Consider the following 18719-nt stretch of genomic DNA (forward strand, 5'->3'; position numbering starts at 1 on the left):
TATTTACAGCAAATAAAGCGTATTTTTTATATTTATTTGCTATCTCTATAAATTATAAAAATATTTTTTTTGGATCAATTTAATCGTAATTCTATAAAATGAGCATTTCTTTGGTAATGCACAATAATAATTTCCCTAAATGGTATGGTATCGTTGATTTTCCCAGGGCTTGCTGGGATCGGGGAAAATTCAATCATGGCCACCAGTGTGGAGGAGGGTGGCTCCCTATCAGGTAGGGGAGTTTTCTCAAAATTTGCATTTTTCTACCAATTTCTGCACTTTTTACCTCAGACTCCATTGTCATATCTACCGTAGCCCTATTTTGGAAAGTTTGAATGCACATTTAGGTGTTGGTGGCGGGAAATTTGAGTGAAAATGTTGTGTCCTACAATGGCCGACTTTCTGAGTTGCCTTCCCTCCCCGTCCCGCACAGAATGGACTAGTCCATTTGGTTTTCTTGGGGGAGGGAAGGGTGCGCAATGGTAAAATCCACACCAGGGGTGGGTGAGTGCAATATTTAACCTGTCGATGACCTCACAACTTGAGACTGCTCCAAAAAGTTTTAAAAGAAGTCATTGTCTAGTCCTTTTTGGGCTATTTCAAATGTATACAATGTATGCATGAGACTGTATGTAGGTCATGCGTTTAAACTATTATAAATAAATAAACTTTGCCTAAGTCAGCCAAGACCTTTGCTTTAGCAGAGCATCCATGTGCAACTGATATTACTATTTTATAAGTGGCTTCCACAAGCAAATATTTCTTTTGATTGTGCCCAATGCATTTTTCTTTTGTGAAAATATGAGGTCAGATAAATTCAACACCTGTTTTGTAGACATTACCATGTGAAACAATTAACAACAATTGTTTTCTATGATGCGTTGGAATTAAGATATCTATCAAAAGAACAAAAGTCAGATGATCCATTGTGCATGTTTAAGAATTTAGCAACTTATAATTATTTGTATGAAAATAATGTAATTTCACAGTTACAAACCTTTCTTTGTTCGTACATTGTAATCTTCACATATGATATGACACTTAACAGTTAACTGCTGTTTGGACACAAGTTGTACATGCACATCATACCCGATAGATTGTGCAGCCACTGTTTGTACAAGACCTTTGTGTGATCATGGTTTGTTGAGTCTGACTTACATGTATCACTGGCATTGATCCAACATACTTTTACATAAATATTGTAATAAAATCACCTAGATATTTGTCTCCATGTGTTTTAGATTTGTTTATGTGGGTTGCAGCACATGTCTGAAAATCTGTAAAGCACAGTTTGTTTTCTCTTCCTTCAGAGCTGGATATCGCCTTCCGTTTACTGGTGGACAACATAGGGTTAAACTGGCGAACGCTCGCTCCAGAACTGGGCCTCACGCCAGGCCAGGTCGGTACATGTAGCTAAAATGATAATGTTTATTATTCCTGCACAACTTCAAAAGTTGTAAGATCCTGGAAGGGCGTAAAAAATGGAGGCAAACAAGAAGCAATGTTGTATGGGTGCTACAATAACATATTCAATTATACCTGAGTTTGTCTTATGAATGACAGTCAGATATTACAAAAGGTTTACGTTCAACTCCACAGATATGGCTGACTGTGGGATTGTGCTAATCTCTAAGCAGATCTATAGGTTGCGAAGACCGTATCAAACTGGCAAAAGAAGTAAGTTTTGCAACACATTTTGCTATACAAGCTCCTTCTTCCAGTTGGATACGGTCGTTGCAATCCACTGGGCCTGGTTGGAGACTAGGATTGTGCGTCACCAAAGTGTTCAAGGTAAAGTTGGCTGGTCCAAAAGGCAAGACAAATTTCTCTATACTAATGTCCATCCTTGATGTTGTATTCCCAGATCGGCTGGGTGACCAGACAGTGTGGTGGCAATGTGATGAAGGAAGTGTTCCAGTGCCTCTGCACCTGGAAGGAGACCTTCACTGATCAGGCCACTGTGCAGCAGCTGGTTAGAGCACTGCACAAACCCAAAGTCAGGCTGCTGTCTCGGATGGCAGGTAATCCTGAATATCTCAGAATCTTGTTTTTAAAAAAATTGTATGGTTCTTGGTGGCAAATGTGCAAGATGTTGGCACTTTGGTAACCATATCCGTAGTGTGTTTTGGGGCACACTTTTTAAGACAGATTAGCTGAAGTGATGAGTATCGAACCCTTATTGGTTCTGAGTCCAACGCTCTAACCGTTGCACCACACTGATGCAACCGAATCGTGTGTGTGAAACGGTTCATATTGCAGACTATTGGAAAGGTTTCTGTGGGTCACAGTACTTGCTTAACCAGCTATTTTCATCACTTTTTGTAATGCTTTAAAATACAGATTGATTTTTTTTTCTTGTTCCCGCAGATGAAATAGTAAAGAAATGTCCCAGTGCAAGAAATCAAATGCTGTCTACGTTACCACAACCAGGCAGGAAGCGGAGAGATGTCAATAAGTTGTCAGTGTCGCTTCCCACACAGAAAGGCAGGTCGGGGACAGGTCAGAGTTCAAAGGGTAGTTCCAATGGGTCGAAGGTTGCTCCCACGCTAAATGCGAAATTTAGTCTGAAGCATATGCCAGCACAGAAGAGTGTAAAAAGGAAGACACCATTTCCAGATGGTGGAGAGGGTGCCAAAAAGTGGGATGTCAGTGCCGAAAAGTGGGATGTTGGTGCCGAAAAGTGGCATGTCGAAGGCAATATTGTGAAAAGCTGTACTCAGAGTTCTCTAACAGCAAGTCTTGGCAGGCCAGAGGGCAAAAGTCCTGACCTGACATCCAAAGTTCAAAGTTCAGGAATAACAGGTAACAGCAGACAAAAGTCTAATAGTTTTGGTAACACAACTACGTCTTTAAGGGCTGAGATCAAAAAATCTGAAAGTAGTTCTTCGTTACCAAAGCCAGCAACACAGAAAGGTTTGGAGGTCAGACGTGCATCAGGAAGCACCTCTAAACATTCATCAAACAGCAATGGATCACTCAGACCTAGGAGAGAATGTACCATGGTGAAAAAGGAGGATGCACAGAAGGCTGGGGCAAGCAAGACATCAGAGGGCAAAGATGATACTTCAGCAAAGGAGGACAGCGTGAAGGATAACAGTGGTGAGGTTGTGGCAGAGATCATGATCCTTGATGAGAAGACTGGCAGACTGGTACTAGGGAAGAAGAAGCCAGGACAACAGGGTACTGTCGTAAGCCAGCCTGTGGCTGCAGAACAGGAGAGTGTACGTGTAGGAGAAAACATCGACTTCTATATGAGGGAAGTGGTGACGGAGATTAAGAAGACATACAGGTAATGTGAAAGTAAAGTTGTAGTCTCTCTCAGGGTGGAAAAGCATTGATGTGACTGCATGCATTGTATTGGATGAAGAAAAAAACCTTTGCTGTTGGTAGGATGGATTATTGCTTAGCCATAGAGAACAAAGCTAAGAAGTTGCAGAAATGAAATGCTGTGATGGACTGTTTTTGCTGTGCAATGTTAAGATAGAAAACTGAATGATTTGTTCTTAATAATATTTTTATTCAGAGAGATGTAAATGGTTGATGTTATTTTGAATTTGTTGTGCCTTAGGATGTTAATGGTATTTTATTCAGAACGATGTAAATGGCTGATGTTGTTTTGGAACTGCTGTACCCTAGGAAGTTGTTCTGTGTGCCGGAGGTGTTCCTGTTTGGGTCTCTGGTGCGGCTGAATGTGCAGCATGTCTACACACAGCTGCAGATGGTGGATAGGGACACACAGGTACTCAGACATATCCTTTGTCGTTATCATAATCCCAAAAAATGTCTTTCCACTTTTTTAGCTAACGAAAAAGTATCATGCTTCATCTTCAGTCTGAGGTTGAACCGCTCAACTCAATGTGTCCTGAATAGCATATACTGATATAGACAATTATAAGTTGCACAGTAAGTTCAAACTGTACATACATGGATTTCCTTTAGACTTGGTATTGTGAATCATGTGTTTTATGTGGTGAACTGCTGAAATGTAATATTTTTTTCACAAAGGAATAAAATAGATTTTAAATCATCATCTGCCATCAAATGTATTGATGGAGTTACTAGTATATTAAACCAGCACTGGAAAGCAAGTGAAAGTCACATGTGCAAATGATAAAAAAAGTTAATGAAAGTTGAAATTTGTGTCCCTTGTAAGATGGTTTTCTTTATGATCCCCCAGACCCCAGTGGAGGACATTGGCAGTATCATCACCCCCCAGGCCCAGACTGTGCGTGCAGGTACCGTCATGCTGGTCACCCCCCGCCGTATCCTCATCGAGGGGGAGCAGGGGATCGGCAAGTCCACCTTCTGTGAGTATTCCTGTGGTCATCTTCTTTCCATTATGTAGTATAAAACAGATTTAAACTTAGGTTGTAAATGTTCATTGAGAGCCATGCTGCCCTGACGGCTGACTAAGCTATGGGAGTGAGTGAGTGAGTGAGTGTAAATGTTTTCCTCTCAGACCATTGTGAGCTTATGTTTATATTGATGACGATAGATAATTTGTTTGCAAAATTAAGCTATTTTCTGGTCTTTGGCCCATGTGCCCACACAAAACCATATTGAATCCGCATCCAAAACGATTACATAAAAAGCTGCATTTGAGTAAGAAAAGTCGTAGAAATGTAAGGTGACTCTTCTGGGAAATTGTTCTGCTGAAAACATTGCTGAACCCTGAATGAGTTATTGGACTGTATAGAAAAAAATTGGAAGTGATGATGTACGTGTGTAAATTACCAGGGGAAAGGTTCGGTGATATTTTATGTTGATTTTCCCTGACAGGTCATAAGATCTGCTACAACTGGGGCTGTACCCTGTTCAACGTGTATGTCCAGTTCAGCCTGGTATTTAAGATTGACCTGAGCTCCGTCAGGGCGGACATCATTTCTACCATCTGTCACCAGCTGCTGGAGGCTGACTCCAAGGTTTGTATCACCCTTATTATGTCGATGAACGGTAGACATCCAGGTAATAAGATACGCCAAAAAAACAGTTACTAGTACTCAAGCAACTGAATAAAATTTTGAAACAGACGTTTCAGACACTCACAGCATCCGCTGTCTGTCGTCATTGACTGAAGGAAAGAACTGGAGAACCAGGTTTCATAGCAAAACTCTGAATTGAAATTTTAATGGGGCGAAGACAATTCATATATACCTTATTAAAGTTTTTTTTCTTCTTAAAACAAAGGAAAGAGGAAAACATAGTCACACCTTGTTATCACCTCAGAACTGAGATAATTTAAAATTGGTTGTTATAGAATAAGGGTTGTCTTTCTGGTTGATTACTAACTCTATTGTTTCTTTGTTTTCCCCAGATGAAGAGGTCAGACATGAGAGCGTACATTGAGAAACGTCAGCATGAGACCCTCTTCATTCTTGATGGTCTGGACCAGCTGCCTACACATGCCCACCCAGAGTACCTGGCACTCATGAGGTAAGCACAGATTGGTTTTCTTGTCAAATTCACTTTAAAAAAAGTAGTTCTTTGTTAACCCTTTGTACTGTTACAGTGTAGCTGTTAAAAACTATCTGATGCTGTATAAGAAAACAAGAAAGGGAGTCTTGGTCAAACCTTGCCAGACCAAGTGCTGTCCTCTGGATAGTGTTTCAGACCAGTTTTAACTGATTTGCTTTCTTATCAGACTCATTTTAACAAAAGATTGACTGTCAGTCCTCTGTGCTGTAGCTGTTTTAAACTGTTTTACACTGTATGAGAAGAAGATGAGAAAGGGAAACCTGTTCACTCTGACATTTCATAATGTTCCCTTTCTTTGATGATGTCCAGTTTTTGATGCCCAAATAATGACCAACCTCCGACTTGCAGGATAACTTACTTAAAAATTTTCCGTTCCCAGGAAAGAGATCCTCCCCAAGGCCTGTGTGATTGTAACAACACGTCCTCTGGAGCAGCTGCCGTGTGAGTTTGACTCCTACTACGTTATGAAGGGCTTCACTCCAGAGAAGAGGAAGGAATACGTACGCAGGCACCTGGGAAGGCTCTCCCTAAAGGTGAAGAATGCTACAGTTCATTACTACAAGGGGTTCACACATGCTCTGGTAGACATCAGAAGATTTTCCTAACAAAAATTCCCAATCAGGCTTCAACTCGATCACAGAAAAGCAAAGACTAATTCACATTGCTCTATCAGTGAGGTTTTTGAAGAACTGCAATCTGTCTAAACAAGATAGCAAGAAATGGTCAACAAAGGAAACTATGGTTTGCCACCAGACAATAAGTATGCTAAATGAATGTACATGCCCTCTACCAGGTGATTGAAGAACTGCACTCCGTGTGGCAGCTGGATGAGATCATAAAGAACCCGCTGAACGCCGTGTTGCTGTGCCGCCTGTACGAGATCAACCAGGGCTTACCCGACACCTTCACCGCCATGTTCACCAAACTGGTCATGGGGGTGGTGGGATGGAACTGTCACAGGTGGGGGAAGATGAAAATTGTACAAACTTCAGGTTCTAAAATTAATCTTCACTTTTATTTGCATATCTGTTCTTAGTTTTTTTGCTTAAAACCTGGTGAATCAGAAATCTTGTCCAGTCACTGACGAAAGGTAGTGGATGCTACCTGAAATGTCTGAACATCTGTCCAGTTTCTTGAATAACTGTTACTTTGCATATCTGGACATCTAACCTTCATCTGGACATCTAACCTTCATCGAAGTACAAACTACTGATTGGAGTTAAATGTCTAGGGTTCTTTTTGCTTTTAAAACAAAAGCATAGGACATCATGCAAAGTAGGTAAAGATATCTGGTATTGCTTTAAGCCAAGCTAGATCAAAACATCTTTCCTGTCTTTTGATAGTTCAATGAAGAACTGATGGTTACAGTTTGATTTGTCTGTTTCTTCCCAGGAAGGGGATAGAGATGAAGGGAGAGGAGATCCCCAGTGCAGTACACCAGATCATCGCTAGTCTGGGGCACATCGCTTGGGAAGGGCTGCGGAACGGACTCATGTCATTTGATGTATCGGAACTCAGGAGGTAGGGATAGAAACATACAAGTGACATAATGGAAATCTGCTGATTGAGAAATTTTGCGCAGTGTCACGTCTGACCGTTACCAAAATCATATCCAGTTGATTGAGTAACTGCTACTTGGCAACATAATGGAAATGTTTAGTTTTGAAATTCTGTTATGGTTTCTTTTTTTGTTTTTTAGATTCAATTTCTTTCTACTCTTTTTTTTTATATTCAAAATCTTAATTGTTTGTATTCAATTTTCACATTGTTATATTTTTTCCGCCTTGTTTTAGGTGCTATCCCATCACCAATGAGATCCTGAAGTTTGGGTTTCTGATGTTCGTCACGCCGGAGGAGCCCTGTGGACAGAGCCTACGCTGCACGTTTTCCCACCGGGTGTTCCAGGAGATCTTCTCGGCATGTTACATCAGCACCATGGCCAGGCTCACTCCAGACTCTGAACTGACTGCAGCTTACCTGCGACTCTGTACACAGGAGGGGTTCCAACAGGTCAGAACTCACAAATCTTGACTGAAAAATGCTGACAGAATGCTTGTAAAATGGTGGAATGGACCAAGGGACAAGATTACATTCCTGTTATGCAAAATGCCAGATGTTCTGTGTTTCAGTTCTTAAACAAATCTGAATCTAAGAAAGATTGTCTCTGACCGTTCTTAAAACCTCTAGCATCTTTTATAGCCTTCTCAAAATAGAAGAAATGTATGAATATTCTGGCTATTAACAGATTATTTTCCAATCTTCAAAATGATGTGTAAGGGTTGTTCTGTGAATAAGTATGGAATGAAGCTATGAAAGATAACATCCTGATTCCGGTAGAAATGAAAGATGTTCATCTATTGGTGTAATCTGACATTGTATGTGTTGTCTTTTGTCACTTGTGGTTGAGCTCTTAAACTGTGAATCTTGTTAATGTCCCCACAGGTGTGCATCTTTGTGTCAGGTCTGCTGAAGGATAAGGCAGAGATCCTGTTCCAGCAGCTTGCAGAGCAGATAAGGTTCTGCTCCCAGTTGAACTACCGTGTCGGAGCGGGCACCATGAATCCCCTGGACGACACCCTCCACCTAGCGCTGCTCTGTTTACACGAAACCGGCGAGGTGGACCGCTTTGCGCCGCTGGTCGCCATGCACTTCGCCAACCGCCTCTTCATCTCTGATTGGTCGTCAAAGAGCTGCCTGCAGGTGATCACTAGCTCTGTTTATATTGTTTGATTTCCTCACCTCCCAGTCATAACTTGGTTTTTTTCTTCTGTACCCTCCACTATGATGAACAGTGTGATACCCTTCACTCTGATGAATTATGTGCACAAAATATAATCCTTTTAGGTAGCTTGAGCTAGTAAAGGGCCAACCTTTACCAGCCCATGGATCCATAAAAGAGATTTGTAAAAGTAAGAGAATTTCCCACTGTTTTCCTGCTTGATTCCTTAAGGTTGACGTGTGCTTTCTTCTTTTTTGCAGAGCATTGTGTCCATTTTGCAGTACCAGGACTCACAGCAGCCAACTGTAGAACAGGAAACAGCAGCTGACGTACCAGGGACAGCAGAAAAGACAGCAGGAAATGATACTCCAGACAGTACATCAAATCAACAAGCTGAGGAGAATCAAGAAGCCCTAGAAACTAAGCTAGACAAAGACGAAAAATCAGACAGCTCAGGTAGCAAAGACACTGTTGAGAAGATGGACACAGGTGAAACAGATACAGATGCTGAGCCTAAAACACCCACTGTAGAAGAGAACAAAGAGGCTCAGGATACAGACTCTCACTCTGGGGAGGGTAGCAACCTTTTGAAGAGGAAGGCTGATGCCATGGAAGGTTCAGATGGCTCCACAGAAAACAAAGACCAAGGGACAGACACACAGACAAATGGAACAGTGGAGTCTAAAAGCAAAACAGGAGATGAAGAAGAAATGGAAATTGAAATAGCAAAGGACCAAAAGAAAGGGAAGAAAGAACTTGAAAGTGAAGGAACAGATGGAGGTAAAACTACTCATGAGAAGGATGCAGAAGAGGTGCATGGAGCAGAAAAAGATGACGGAATCACAAAAGATGCAATAAAGAAGAAGGCTACTAAAGGCTCCTTGCAGAGGCAGACTCAAGATACCAGAACACTGAGAAGAGGACGGTCCAGGACATCCACTACACTTCCAGAGGAGAGAGAAGAAAAGGAAGATAGTGATAAAGAGGCCGACGAGGACGAGAAAGCTGATAGAAGAACATCTAAGAAAAAAGGACAGAAGGATGCAGAGTCATCTGAAGAAGAAGACCAACAGAAGGGAAGCAGAAACACCAGGAGCAGGACAAGACAGGAGAGTAGGAAGGACACAAAAGTTTTAAGGAAAGACAAAGATAACAGTGAATGTGATGAAGACCAGTCCCCTGGCAGAGGAGAAAAGACTCAGGAGTCTCCAAGACGATCATCTAGAAGAAAAGAGACCAAGCCTGATGCTGTTGGGACTAGAACAAGGTCTAGTACTGATGAGGCAAAGAAGGGATCAAAGGTAAAGTCCTCTGCTGATGATGGTGATGATGATAAGAGTGAGGGCTATGTGGATCCCATTGGAAGTAGAACTCGTAGAAGAACCCGATCAGACGTACTCCAGATCAGATCTGACGACAGCACAAGTCCCAAGACTGGCACACGCACAAGTCCTCGAGCCAAGGTCGCCAAGAGGGACAAGAGCAGTGAGAGTGAACGAGAACAGGAAGAGTTTTCGGATCCTATTGGCCTGAGAACGCGGACACGAGCTAGAGGGGCTAACGTTCAGTCACCTAGCAAAGAGAAAAAGCCATCTGCTGGAGAAAACATCAAAGAAAGCCCTGAAGTTGATTCGCAGGAGGAAAAAGAGAAGACTTCTGATGAGTCAGAAGAGGAAACACAAGAAGCTGGAGGGGAGTTCATTGACCCAATAGGGTTAAGGGTCAGAGGTCGGAGGGCAAAGAGCATTGCAAGAGAACAGCTTCGGGTCATCGCAGATGAGAAGTTTGAGCTGCGTTGCCAGGACAACACCCGCGTGTCTCCCAGGTCAAAGACAAGAGAGATGCCATCTCCAAAAAGTCCAGGTAGACCATGGAAAAGTTCAGAAGGGGAAGGCAGCGAGGACAAGTCAAGACCAGGGAGAAGACAGAGTCCTAAGGGAGAAGACAGGCAGAAAGGGCCAAAGATCAAATGGGGCAAGGGGGTACAAGGGAAGGGCAAGTCTCCTCCTAAACCTAAGAAGGAGGAGGAGGAGGAAAAAGAGGATGTGAGGGAGGAGGTAAGTTGTTACCTCTTGACTTGTGGCTACACAGGATTGAAAGATTGAGAAGGATGCTGATTATAGTACTAATACTAGTAATAGACAATGTAACGACTTGTACTTGAGACTTTGCTGCATTGCCTTCACTTCTTATTGTACACCTCAGGCTTTTCAACTATGAATCGTTTATGCAGGTTGCTGAAGAAACAAATAAGGAGAAAACAGATGCTGATGTCAAAACCCAGGGAGATGAGGAACAGCAAGACAAAGAGGATTCAGGTCCTGAGGAAGAGGAGGAGGAGGATGATGAAGTGAGTTTAGTCTACATGACGGTTATAGAATTTCATCAGTACAATCCAAATTGTCACCTCCTTGATTAAACTCAGACATGGCTCAATACTCTAGAACTAGAAGCAATAAATTCACTGATGAAATGATTTTTTCCAATGCCTTAAAACAGCAGTTCAAATACTTTAAGTCATAATTGTTATTAGATGCAATGAACATTTATGTGCTCAAATATACCTGGTGAGGAATGTATTTGCATGCTGGAAGAAAACAAACAATAAATTGTCCCTTTCTTTTAGGTTCTTAAAGAAGAACCAGAGGAGGAACATCCTGGCCTGCACTCCTTAGACATCAGCATCTTTGCCAGCAACTTACAGATTGTCTTCAGGGCCCTCAGGAACAGTCGTATCATCAGGACTCTCACTTTCACAGACAAGTAAGAAACTTGGGCCTTTTGATGAATTTATGGCTACTTTACAATATTGTGTACCTTTTTTCCCCATACATGTTACCAGTTGATAGATACACATAAACAAATATAAGTAGACTGTTAAAGGTTTTTTTAATTTCCAGGAAATGTTGCAAAAAGGAATTCCAACCAAAAGAATTGTCTCCAATTCAATGACAAAAGAAATAGGTAATTCACGAGAGTATCTGAAATCTCCACAAGCTTTTCTAGGTTAAGAAGTCTACAGTGAATTATCTACCTTCTGAAATTATCCAACCCACTCATTGAATACATGGGCCTTTTGTACTGTTTAGGAAAAACTTGTTGCCACAACACCTTGTTTGCATATACAATGTATCTAGAAAGCTTTTGAAATTGGCAAACTTGATTCCTGTTTGAGATGCTGTTGTAATATTTTGTGTTCAAAAATACAGAATGTGTTGTTATTTGTTTGGATAGATTCCTTCCAGCCACGCGGAACATCTGCCATCTGGACTGGTTTGACTCCCTGGGGGAGCTGTTCCTACACAACACCAACCTCCGCACCCTCATCATCGACTCTGCCAACTATCGTGTCACCCGCGGGGCCTTCACTAACGTGGTGACCGCCGCTGTCACCAGCAAGAGTCTCCTCAACGTACAGCTCAAGTTTGAACTCAACCAAAAGGTAGAGAAACTGAATTTTAACCTTTAGCACCCTGAAATAGCCATTTGGTACCCAAGTCTCTATTGGTTATAGAGTAAGGCAGTAGTGAGAAGGTTAATTTCTTATCAGTGACCAAAAGACTTAGTGTTCAACACTCAACTCTGTTTGCATCTATTGTACACAGCGAACATGAGTGAAAGAAATGATGACTGATCCTATCTTGTAGGCCGAGAAAAGCTCGGGTTACATCCGTCTGGGCATCCCGCTAGAGAAACTGACCGAGTCGTCATCGCTGCACACCGTGTCGGTGGAACTGACCAGCAAGATGGCGGCACACGAGGAAGCCGCGAACGACGTGACCCGCACGATTGTCAAGCTTCTCAAGAAACCATCTAACCTGAAGAAGGTTTCCTTCAAGGTCAAAGAAAAGGACAGCTACTTTTTACAAGTAAGTGGGCAACATTTGTAGTTTCAGCTAAGTTTTTTTTTTTTCAGTGAAACCTTCAGTGTAGATTTCAGTGGAAGAGTAGCTCTTCAATAAGCTAAACTGAGTGTGGGCTTGAATAAAGTTTCTAAATGGAAACTATGCAGCTACAGTGTCTTTTCTGAAGATGTGGTATGAGTTTGTACGGTTGAGGTTGTCCACTACATTTACTGTCAGTAAGCTAAACTGGTTCACTTTCATCTGCCTATCCAGGTGTTAACTGTGCTGCAAGCCTTAGGATGGGACGTTAAGCCTTGGTCCACTGTTCAATGTACTTGTCAAAAATAGCTTGGGGAATTTCCTTGTTACAATGAACCTGTAAATACTGTATTGTCACAACCAGTGGAAGAGTAGCTCTTCAGTTTAAGTCTGTAAGGTAAACTGGTTCAAGATTGCTTTCCTTTTCCCCTGCCTGTCCAGGTGTTGCCTGTGCTACGAGCCATGCAGGTGAACAGCACCATCAGTGACTTCTCCATCGACATGGGACCCCAGCCCAGCACCAGGTACACCCTCGCCGCCATCAAGGAAGTCCTGACCTTCAACTCTGGGCTCACCTCGCTCAGGGTAAGACTGGTGTCCTCTGGTTGTGACTTGACTAGTTGAAAACGTACTAAATTACTTATAAAGGCCATATATTTAGATAGAGTCAAGGCAGGGACAAATTAGAAATTTTTGGATGCTGTCATTACTTTTGATATCTTCTTACCTCATATGATGAGCCCCCCTTTCTTTTTGAAAAATACTTCTGACTTCTCCCAAAATGTTTATAAGGGAATAGGCTTAAACTTGTCACTATAACGTGTGTTTGTGCTCATTTGTTGTGATGATAGAATTGTTTGCTTTGAAAGTTTACCTGAAAAATTAGATTCAGTAGAAATAAGTAGACAAAGATTCAATGGTGTAAACACTTTTGACTGCCACTATCCTTGCAACAACTCTCATTGGGGATCTCTTGACTTCTCCTGACAGGTGAAGTTCCACACCCCCGCCCCTGTGAACTCAGATGACCTGACGGAGGTGTTCACTGCGGTAGAGAACAGCGACCTGCGTGCGTTTACACTGGACATGGGGTGTGGCTGGTCCACTGACCCGCTGGACCCTCCAGTACTGGCACTGGCTGACCTACTGGCCAACAATACCTTCCTGAGGTAATGTATTGATAGCACATTGCCTGTGTACAGTTTGATACATGTACATTTGCAATTGATATGGGGTGTGACTGGGCCAATAACTAAATCACTGACTACATGTACTGTATTCATCTTATTGCAAACGGCATGGTACAGTCATATTTCCTCTATTCCCAGGAATTGCGAAGAACCAGTCAGAGAAATGTTATTCTGAGGCATGAATTATCTTTGTAGTCAAACTGTAATGATGTTGCTGTTTTGTTGAACATTGTTGTCTGGTTTAGGACAGCCAGCTGTCACATTTGTTTCTATGAAGCTGGTGTGTTATGCCATGGAGGTGTAAGATACAGATACGTATACATGTATCTAATGTGTATTTTAATGATGTTTTACTCCAGAAAACTGTACGTGAAGGTGGACTGTCCGTGGTCCCCACAGGCCATCTCTAATGACACCATCGCCCTACTGTGTGCTGCCCTGTATGCTAACAGGTGGGTAACACCATTTCAAACATATTGTAGATCAGGTCCCTGCATTTTGTTTACATGCAAGCCTTAACCACAAAACTGTTCTGTCATTTCCAGCAACAGTAGTCTATATGAGCATAGTAGAAGTAGTAGTAGTAGTAGTAGTATCCATTATTTGATTATACATGTATTACTACTGGGGTCCCTGACATGGGTGGGCAGCAGTCAGTTAGTCTTCACACCGCGTTTCCAAGCGGCTCTGTCCAGGGGGCTCACACTTGTTAGGCTGAATACCAGATTCGAATAATCTTTTTGCAGTTTTATATAGATTTTTGTTGTGTCATCTGTCAACAGTACTGTCAAAGAGCTGCACATCTCAGGAATCTACACAGCGGAGGACAACGGGCCAAAAATCATCCAGGCTCTCCTCAAGCACAAAGGGTCGAAGTTCACGATAGACATGCCGTACTGGTGGAACGCGTATTGCAAAGTGGCCGCGGACTACTGTGAAGGGATCGTTATGGAGCACTACTTTGACAAGGATGACACGGAAGGAAGTGAAAAGAAGAAGAAGAAGAAAAAGAAGAAAGACGGTAATTGTGGACAGTGCATATCCAGAAACATTTGCTGACTTTAAAACAGATGACACATTTTACATTGATGTGTGCTTTATCTGACAATTGGTTATTGATGGGATAGATGTACATTTATCATCATTCTTGTTACTAAATTTTATTTTTTGTAAGATCAATACAAGTTATAGTACTTAACCTGTGACTCTTGACCTTTCACCTCTTACAGCATCAGAGAAGCAGCCTGCTACACCAAAAAAGGAAGCAAAGACAGCAGCAGATAGCAAAGAAGCAAAGGCTGGAACCAGCAGCACAGAAACAAAGACAGCAGCAGAGAGTGAAGAAATAAGGACAGATTCTGAAAGTTCAGAATCAAATACAGATGAAGAAGGCAGCCCATTGACAAAATCAACAGCAAATAGCACAGAGACAAAAATAACAGAAGACAGTACAAAGACATCCTCCCCTGACAAGACAAACATGGCCAAATTGTGCCCAGAGCTCAGCAAAACATTGACAAAGGAAACTAAAGCTCCTAAAAAGCAAACAGAACAAGAAGATGAAGAAGCAAGACGAGACATAAAGTCCAAGGAAGGATCCAGAGAAAGCAGAGAAGCAAGAAGCTCAAAGAAGGAGGAGGGAACCAAGACACCTGACGTACATGTAGTGGAAGAGACTCCATCCTGTAGTGGTCACAGCAATGGTCAGGGTAAGTCAGGAAGTGTTCTGTTTACTTGTTTAAGACATACAGTTTTACTTAAAACAAAATTTGCTTTGAGCTAAAAAAAATGTTGGTATGCTTGGCATAATTATAGATTTTCCAAACTGTAATTCATTTGCATATAATGGTTGAGTAACAGAATAGCTGTCCAGTAATACAGTCTCCATTTTTCAGATGCCAGTTACTTTCAAACATGATATACAAGAGGCACATAATTTTATTGATACATTGTTACATGATCTATTACAGGTAAAGCAAAAGCACCAGTCAACCCTAAGCCGCCAGTGTCCAGCCACCCAACCCCCGTCTCCACAAAGAGAACCACTGCAGCAGCACTCATCCAAGCCGGGGACGACCTCCCAGAATTTCTCAACCAGTTTCCTGAATACAAGAACGCCAGGATGATTCGCAGCGGCCGAATCATGGTCAACACAGAGGTGGACTGCCTGGGAAGCACAGGATACGGGTCGGGGTTTCTCAGTGATACATTCAAGTTAACGGAAGCGGGAAGAAAGAAGTTGGAACTGATAAAGACTCGTGAAGCCAAAAACACAGTAGCAGTTCGAGAGACACTGTTCTGTAGCGGGAAGACCAACTGCCAGCGGGAATGTGGTGGTATAGGAGACTGTGTCAGAGGTAAAGGCCATGGTCTTCACATATTATCATTACCAGTGATATGTTGGAAAACCATTTACCACAGTAATGTACCTTGAAACTTACAGATCACTTGAATAGCATTCAGTTGAATATGATAGTGCTGTACATGTACTGGTATCTGTTTGTTTTGCATGTTTTCCTTTGGCAATTTGCATTCAAGAAAAATCAAGTCACAATGAAAGCTTTAATTTGAATGATTCGTTCATTGGTTTCATCACACTTAAAACTGTGCTGCCAGAAAGTACTGTAAATGTAGGTATCACATTGTATCAGAAGTTTTTAGAAAGAGTTGTTTTCTCCGTTGTGTAGGTTGCAGCAGAGATGCCACCCGAGGCCACCGCTGTTCCTTCCGAGTCAAGCTGCACATGTACATGGACCGGCTGAACTTCTGGGAGGTGACGGTAGAGGGGGAACACCTCCCCTCCTCCACCGGACAGCAGTGGATACCCTTTAACAAGCACGCACACATGTATGTACAAAACGGGGTGTGGTCCACACTGGACCAGTGAAAGCAAAACATTCCTGCATGGAAGAAGAGAGAGAAACAAAGTCATCTTGTCCTGAAGTCTGCTACTTGGAAACGAGAAGGCACGGGATACTTCCATGCCACAAGTGTGGTTATTGGAGGTGACAGAGTGCTGGGACACTTGGTATAAAAAGAGGTTGGGTCCCACGACATTGAAAAGGAACAATTTTTTTTACTCACTGAATAATTGCATATGATTCAAATAACATTCAATGCACAAGTGTATGTCAACTTGCAGGCTGGAATACATGTAGCTAAGAATGTGCCATCCAATGTTGTCCATGTTGGAATCAGTGAGAGATTTGCTGTTCATGATTCCAACATGGACAACATTGGATGGCACATTCTTAGCTACATGTATTCTAGCCTGCTAGTTGACATACACTTGTGCATTGAATGTTATTTGAATCATATGCAATTATTCAGTGATTAAAAAGGATTGTTCCTTTTCAATGTCAAAGCTCCTAAAGTAGCTGAATCACCATTTTCTATTGAATTGAGTCATGTGAACAATACATTTATCAAGACTAGAAAGGCCGTCATTTGCCCCTGAGCAAATACAGCATGTTTAGCCATACTAATCCCCATGCAAGAAGTGGGCTGTCCCAAAATAATGCCTGGGCAAATCGAAATATTAACTGCATGTAGAAAGGCAACATTTGCGAGAGCATCATACTTCACCAATCTCCCTCCCGATGCATAAATTGACTGTTCCAAAATCACCCGTGCAAAAAAAATTGTCTCTACAAGTTCTGCGAGACCCCAAGAGCTTCTTACTGCAAAGGCTTGCGTGTGTTCCTGCAATATGACCTCAGGTGACCTAAATAGAACATGCGTTCTTTGGCCAGTAGCAAATGGAACACAGGGATCCTTAGATAGAACATGGATTCCTTGGCCAGCAGCAAATAGAACATGGAACGGGGATACCACTTTTGGCCTGTTTTTGGTCTGAAAATGGGCCCAAAAGTCCCCAAAATGAAGCATTCTGAAGTAATGTACACCAGAATTGTGATTGAAGTCCTGTAGGGACATGTTCAAGGCACCCTTGTACCGAATTTCAGGTCACTTGCTTGCAATACCAGGGCACAGGAGCCCAAAATATAAAAATTGTCTAAAAATGCCCCCAAAAAACCTCCATAAAAATGATTTTAATGCCTGTTTCAACAAAATTCAAAAAGCACCTAAGGGTATTTGCCATCTTTACCTACGTGCCAAATTTCAGGCCGTTTGGCCCAAAAATGACGGAGTAGATTCCATTTGAAGATTTGGCAGGAGGAGAAGAAGAAGAAGAAGAAGAAGAAGAACGTGAACAAAAACAATATGTTGAGCCATACTAGGTATGGCTAAACATAATAACCTCAAGGTTGGCATAATAGGTTCTGTGGTGTTCTGCTTTTCTCTTCATTTCAGGCTCAAATGTAAGTCTAGTTGCTTGTTTTTCAATCCAGTCAAATATTGTTTTGAAACACTGTGCTTTGCTTCAAGTTCATTTTGTTCTGGATAATTCTTAGTTTTAAGCAGAAGTTGTTGAAAAGGAAATACACAGTTGATGAACTTTATACAGTAATTCCCAAAGTACTAGCTTTCACACACTAGCAAAAGATAGTGTATTTATAATGTCCTGAATGTTAATTTATTGAAGAAAAATGAACTGTAAGATTGCTTTTGAAGAATGTGAAATTTCGCTGAACTTACTATACAATGTCTTTACAGCTTTAGATTTGACCAACCTTATTTTTACCAAAAAGTACAAGTTGAGGCAATAATGTACATAAATCCTTTGTTGTGTAATACCTTTGTAAATATTGTGCCTACAAGATGTATATAGCATTTACAAATTATAGCAGTTAAGAACTTGTAGTGGTATGAAACATTTTCTAGTGGTCAGAAAATCTGGTCATGTTGCAGAAACTAGAAGGTGGATACAACCTGAATTGTGTTTGGTTATGATATGTATATTGAATTTTTGCTGTCCCTAATCATTTGGGATGTGTTTAAGTTAAGTTGTTTTTAATTGATGATTTGCAGTAATAATTTTCATAATTGTCGAATACCAGATAGGGAACTACCAATATGTAACAGTAGTCCCATAGTATTGATAAATTTTGAACTTCAGGAAATTCACAACCTGTAGGAACTAAGATTCTTATCACTATCTGATATATTCTTACAGCATCATGATTTAATATTTGTTGCCTTTACAACAATGAATGTGTAAAATATAATCCATTTATTTTGTCTCTTGCAGTAGCTTTATAATATATAGCACTGTAGTTGCACATTTATCAAGAAGCAGGTCTATATTATATAATACAAGTTGTGAATACATGTAGAGAATTTGTTAATATACTGACACCGAACAGGTATTCGGATCATTTGATCACGAGTTTTTATGTCATTCGCAGGAATTACATGAATCTGTTTGGATGAACAGTTGCAAGGGTGTCATGGGAAGGGAGTTTGTACATAACAATAAACCTACATTTTAAGATTATATTTGTGTTATGGTTTATGAGACCCCGTGTAAGTCAGATTTTAGACTGGCTT

The 18719-nt window shown here is 41.4% G+C and overlaps 1 protein-coding gene across 1 annotated transcript; it reads left to right on the forward strand.

Annotated features, from left to right (window-relative positions):
* Positions 1-188: 188 nt before the first annotated feature.
* Positions 189-18666, forward strand: LOC136432183 (uncharacterized). Its single transcript, XM_066423230.1, has 25 exons — positions 189-232; positions 1311-1399; positions 1865-2021; positions 2368-3289; positions 3637-3739; positions 4178-4307; positions 4780-4922; positions 5315-5433; positions 5855-6008; positions 6269-6435; positions 6868-6996; positions 7269-7485; positions 7918-8175; positions 8455-10251; positions 10428-10544; positions 10821-10957; positions 11429-11636; positions 11842-12063; positions 12520-12663; positions 13069-13247; positions 13628-13720; positions 14051-14289; positions 14498-14977; positions 15239-15625; positions 15956-18666. Exons 1-25 carry the CDS (start codon positions 196-198, stop codon positions 16153-16155), a joined length of 6828 nt encoding a protein of 2275 aa, XP_066279327.1. The 5' UTR covers positions 189-195; the 3' UTR covers positions 16156-18666.
* The last annotated feature ends 53 nt before the right edge of the window (positions 18667-18719 follow it).

The sequence above is a fragment of the Branchiostoma lanceolatum genome, chromosome 1 (assembly GCF_035083965.1).
Source record: "Branchiostoma lanceolatum isolate klBraLanc5 chromosome 1, klBraLanc5.hap2, whole genome shotgun sequence".
NCBI classification, from domain to species: domain Eukaryota; kingdom Metazoa; phylum Chordata; class Leptocardii; order Amphioxiformes; family Branchiostomatidae; genus Branchiostoma; species Branchiostoma lanceolatum.

What these genes read in the sequence shown, in the direction of transcription:
- LOC136432183 (XM_066423230.1), top strand. Translation starts at nt 196, where the DNA reads ATGGCCACCAGTGTGGAGGAGGGTGGCTCCCTATCAG. An exon ending in GCTGCTGTCTCGGATGGCAG is followed by an intron (nt 2,022 to 2,367) that starts GTAATCCTGAAT and finishes TTGTTCCCGCAG; the next exon opens with ATGAAATAGTAAAGAAATGT. An exon ending in TGGTCACAGCAATGGTCAGG is followed by an intron (nt 14,978 to 15,238) that starts GTAAGTCAGGAA and finishes GATCTATTACAG; the next exon opens with GTAAAGCAAAAGCACCAGTC.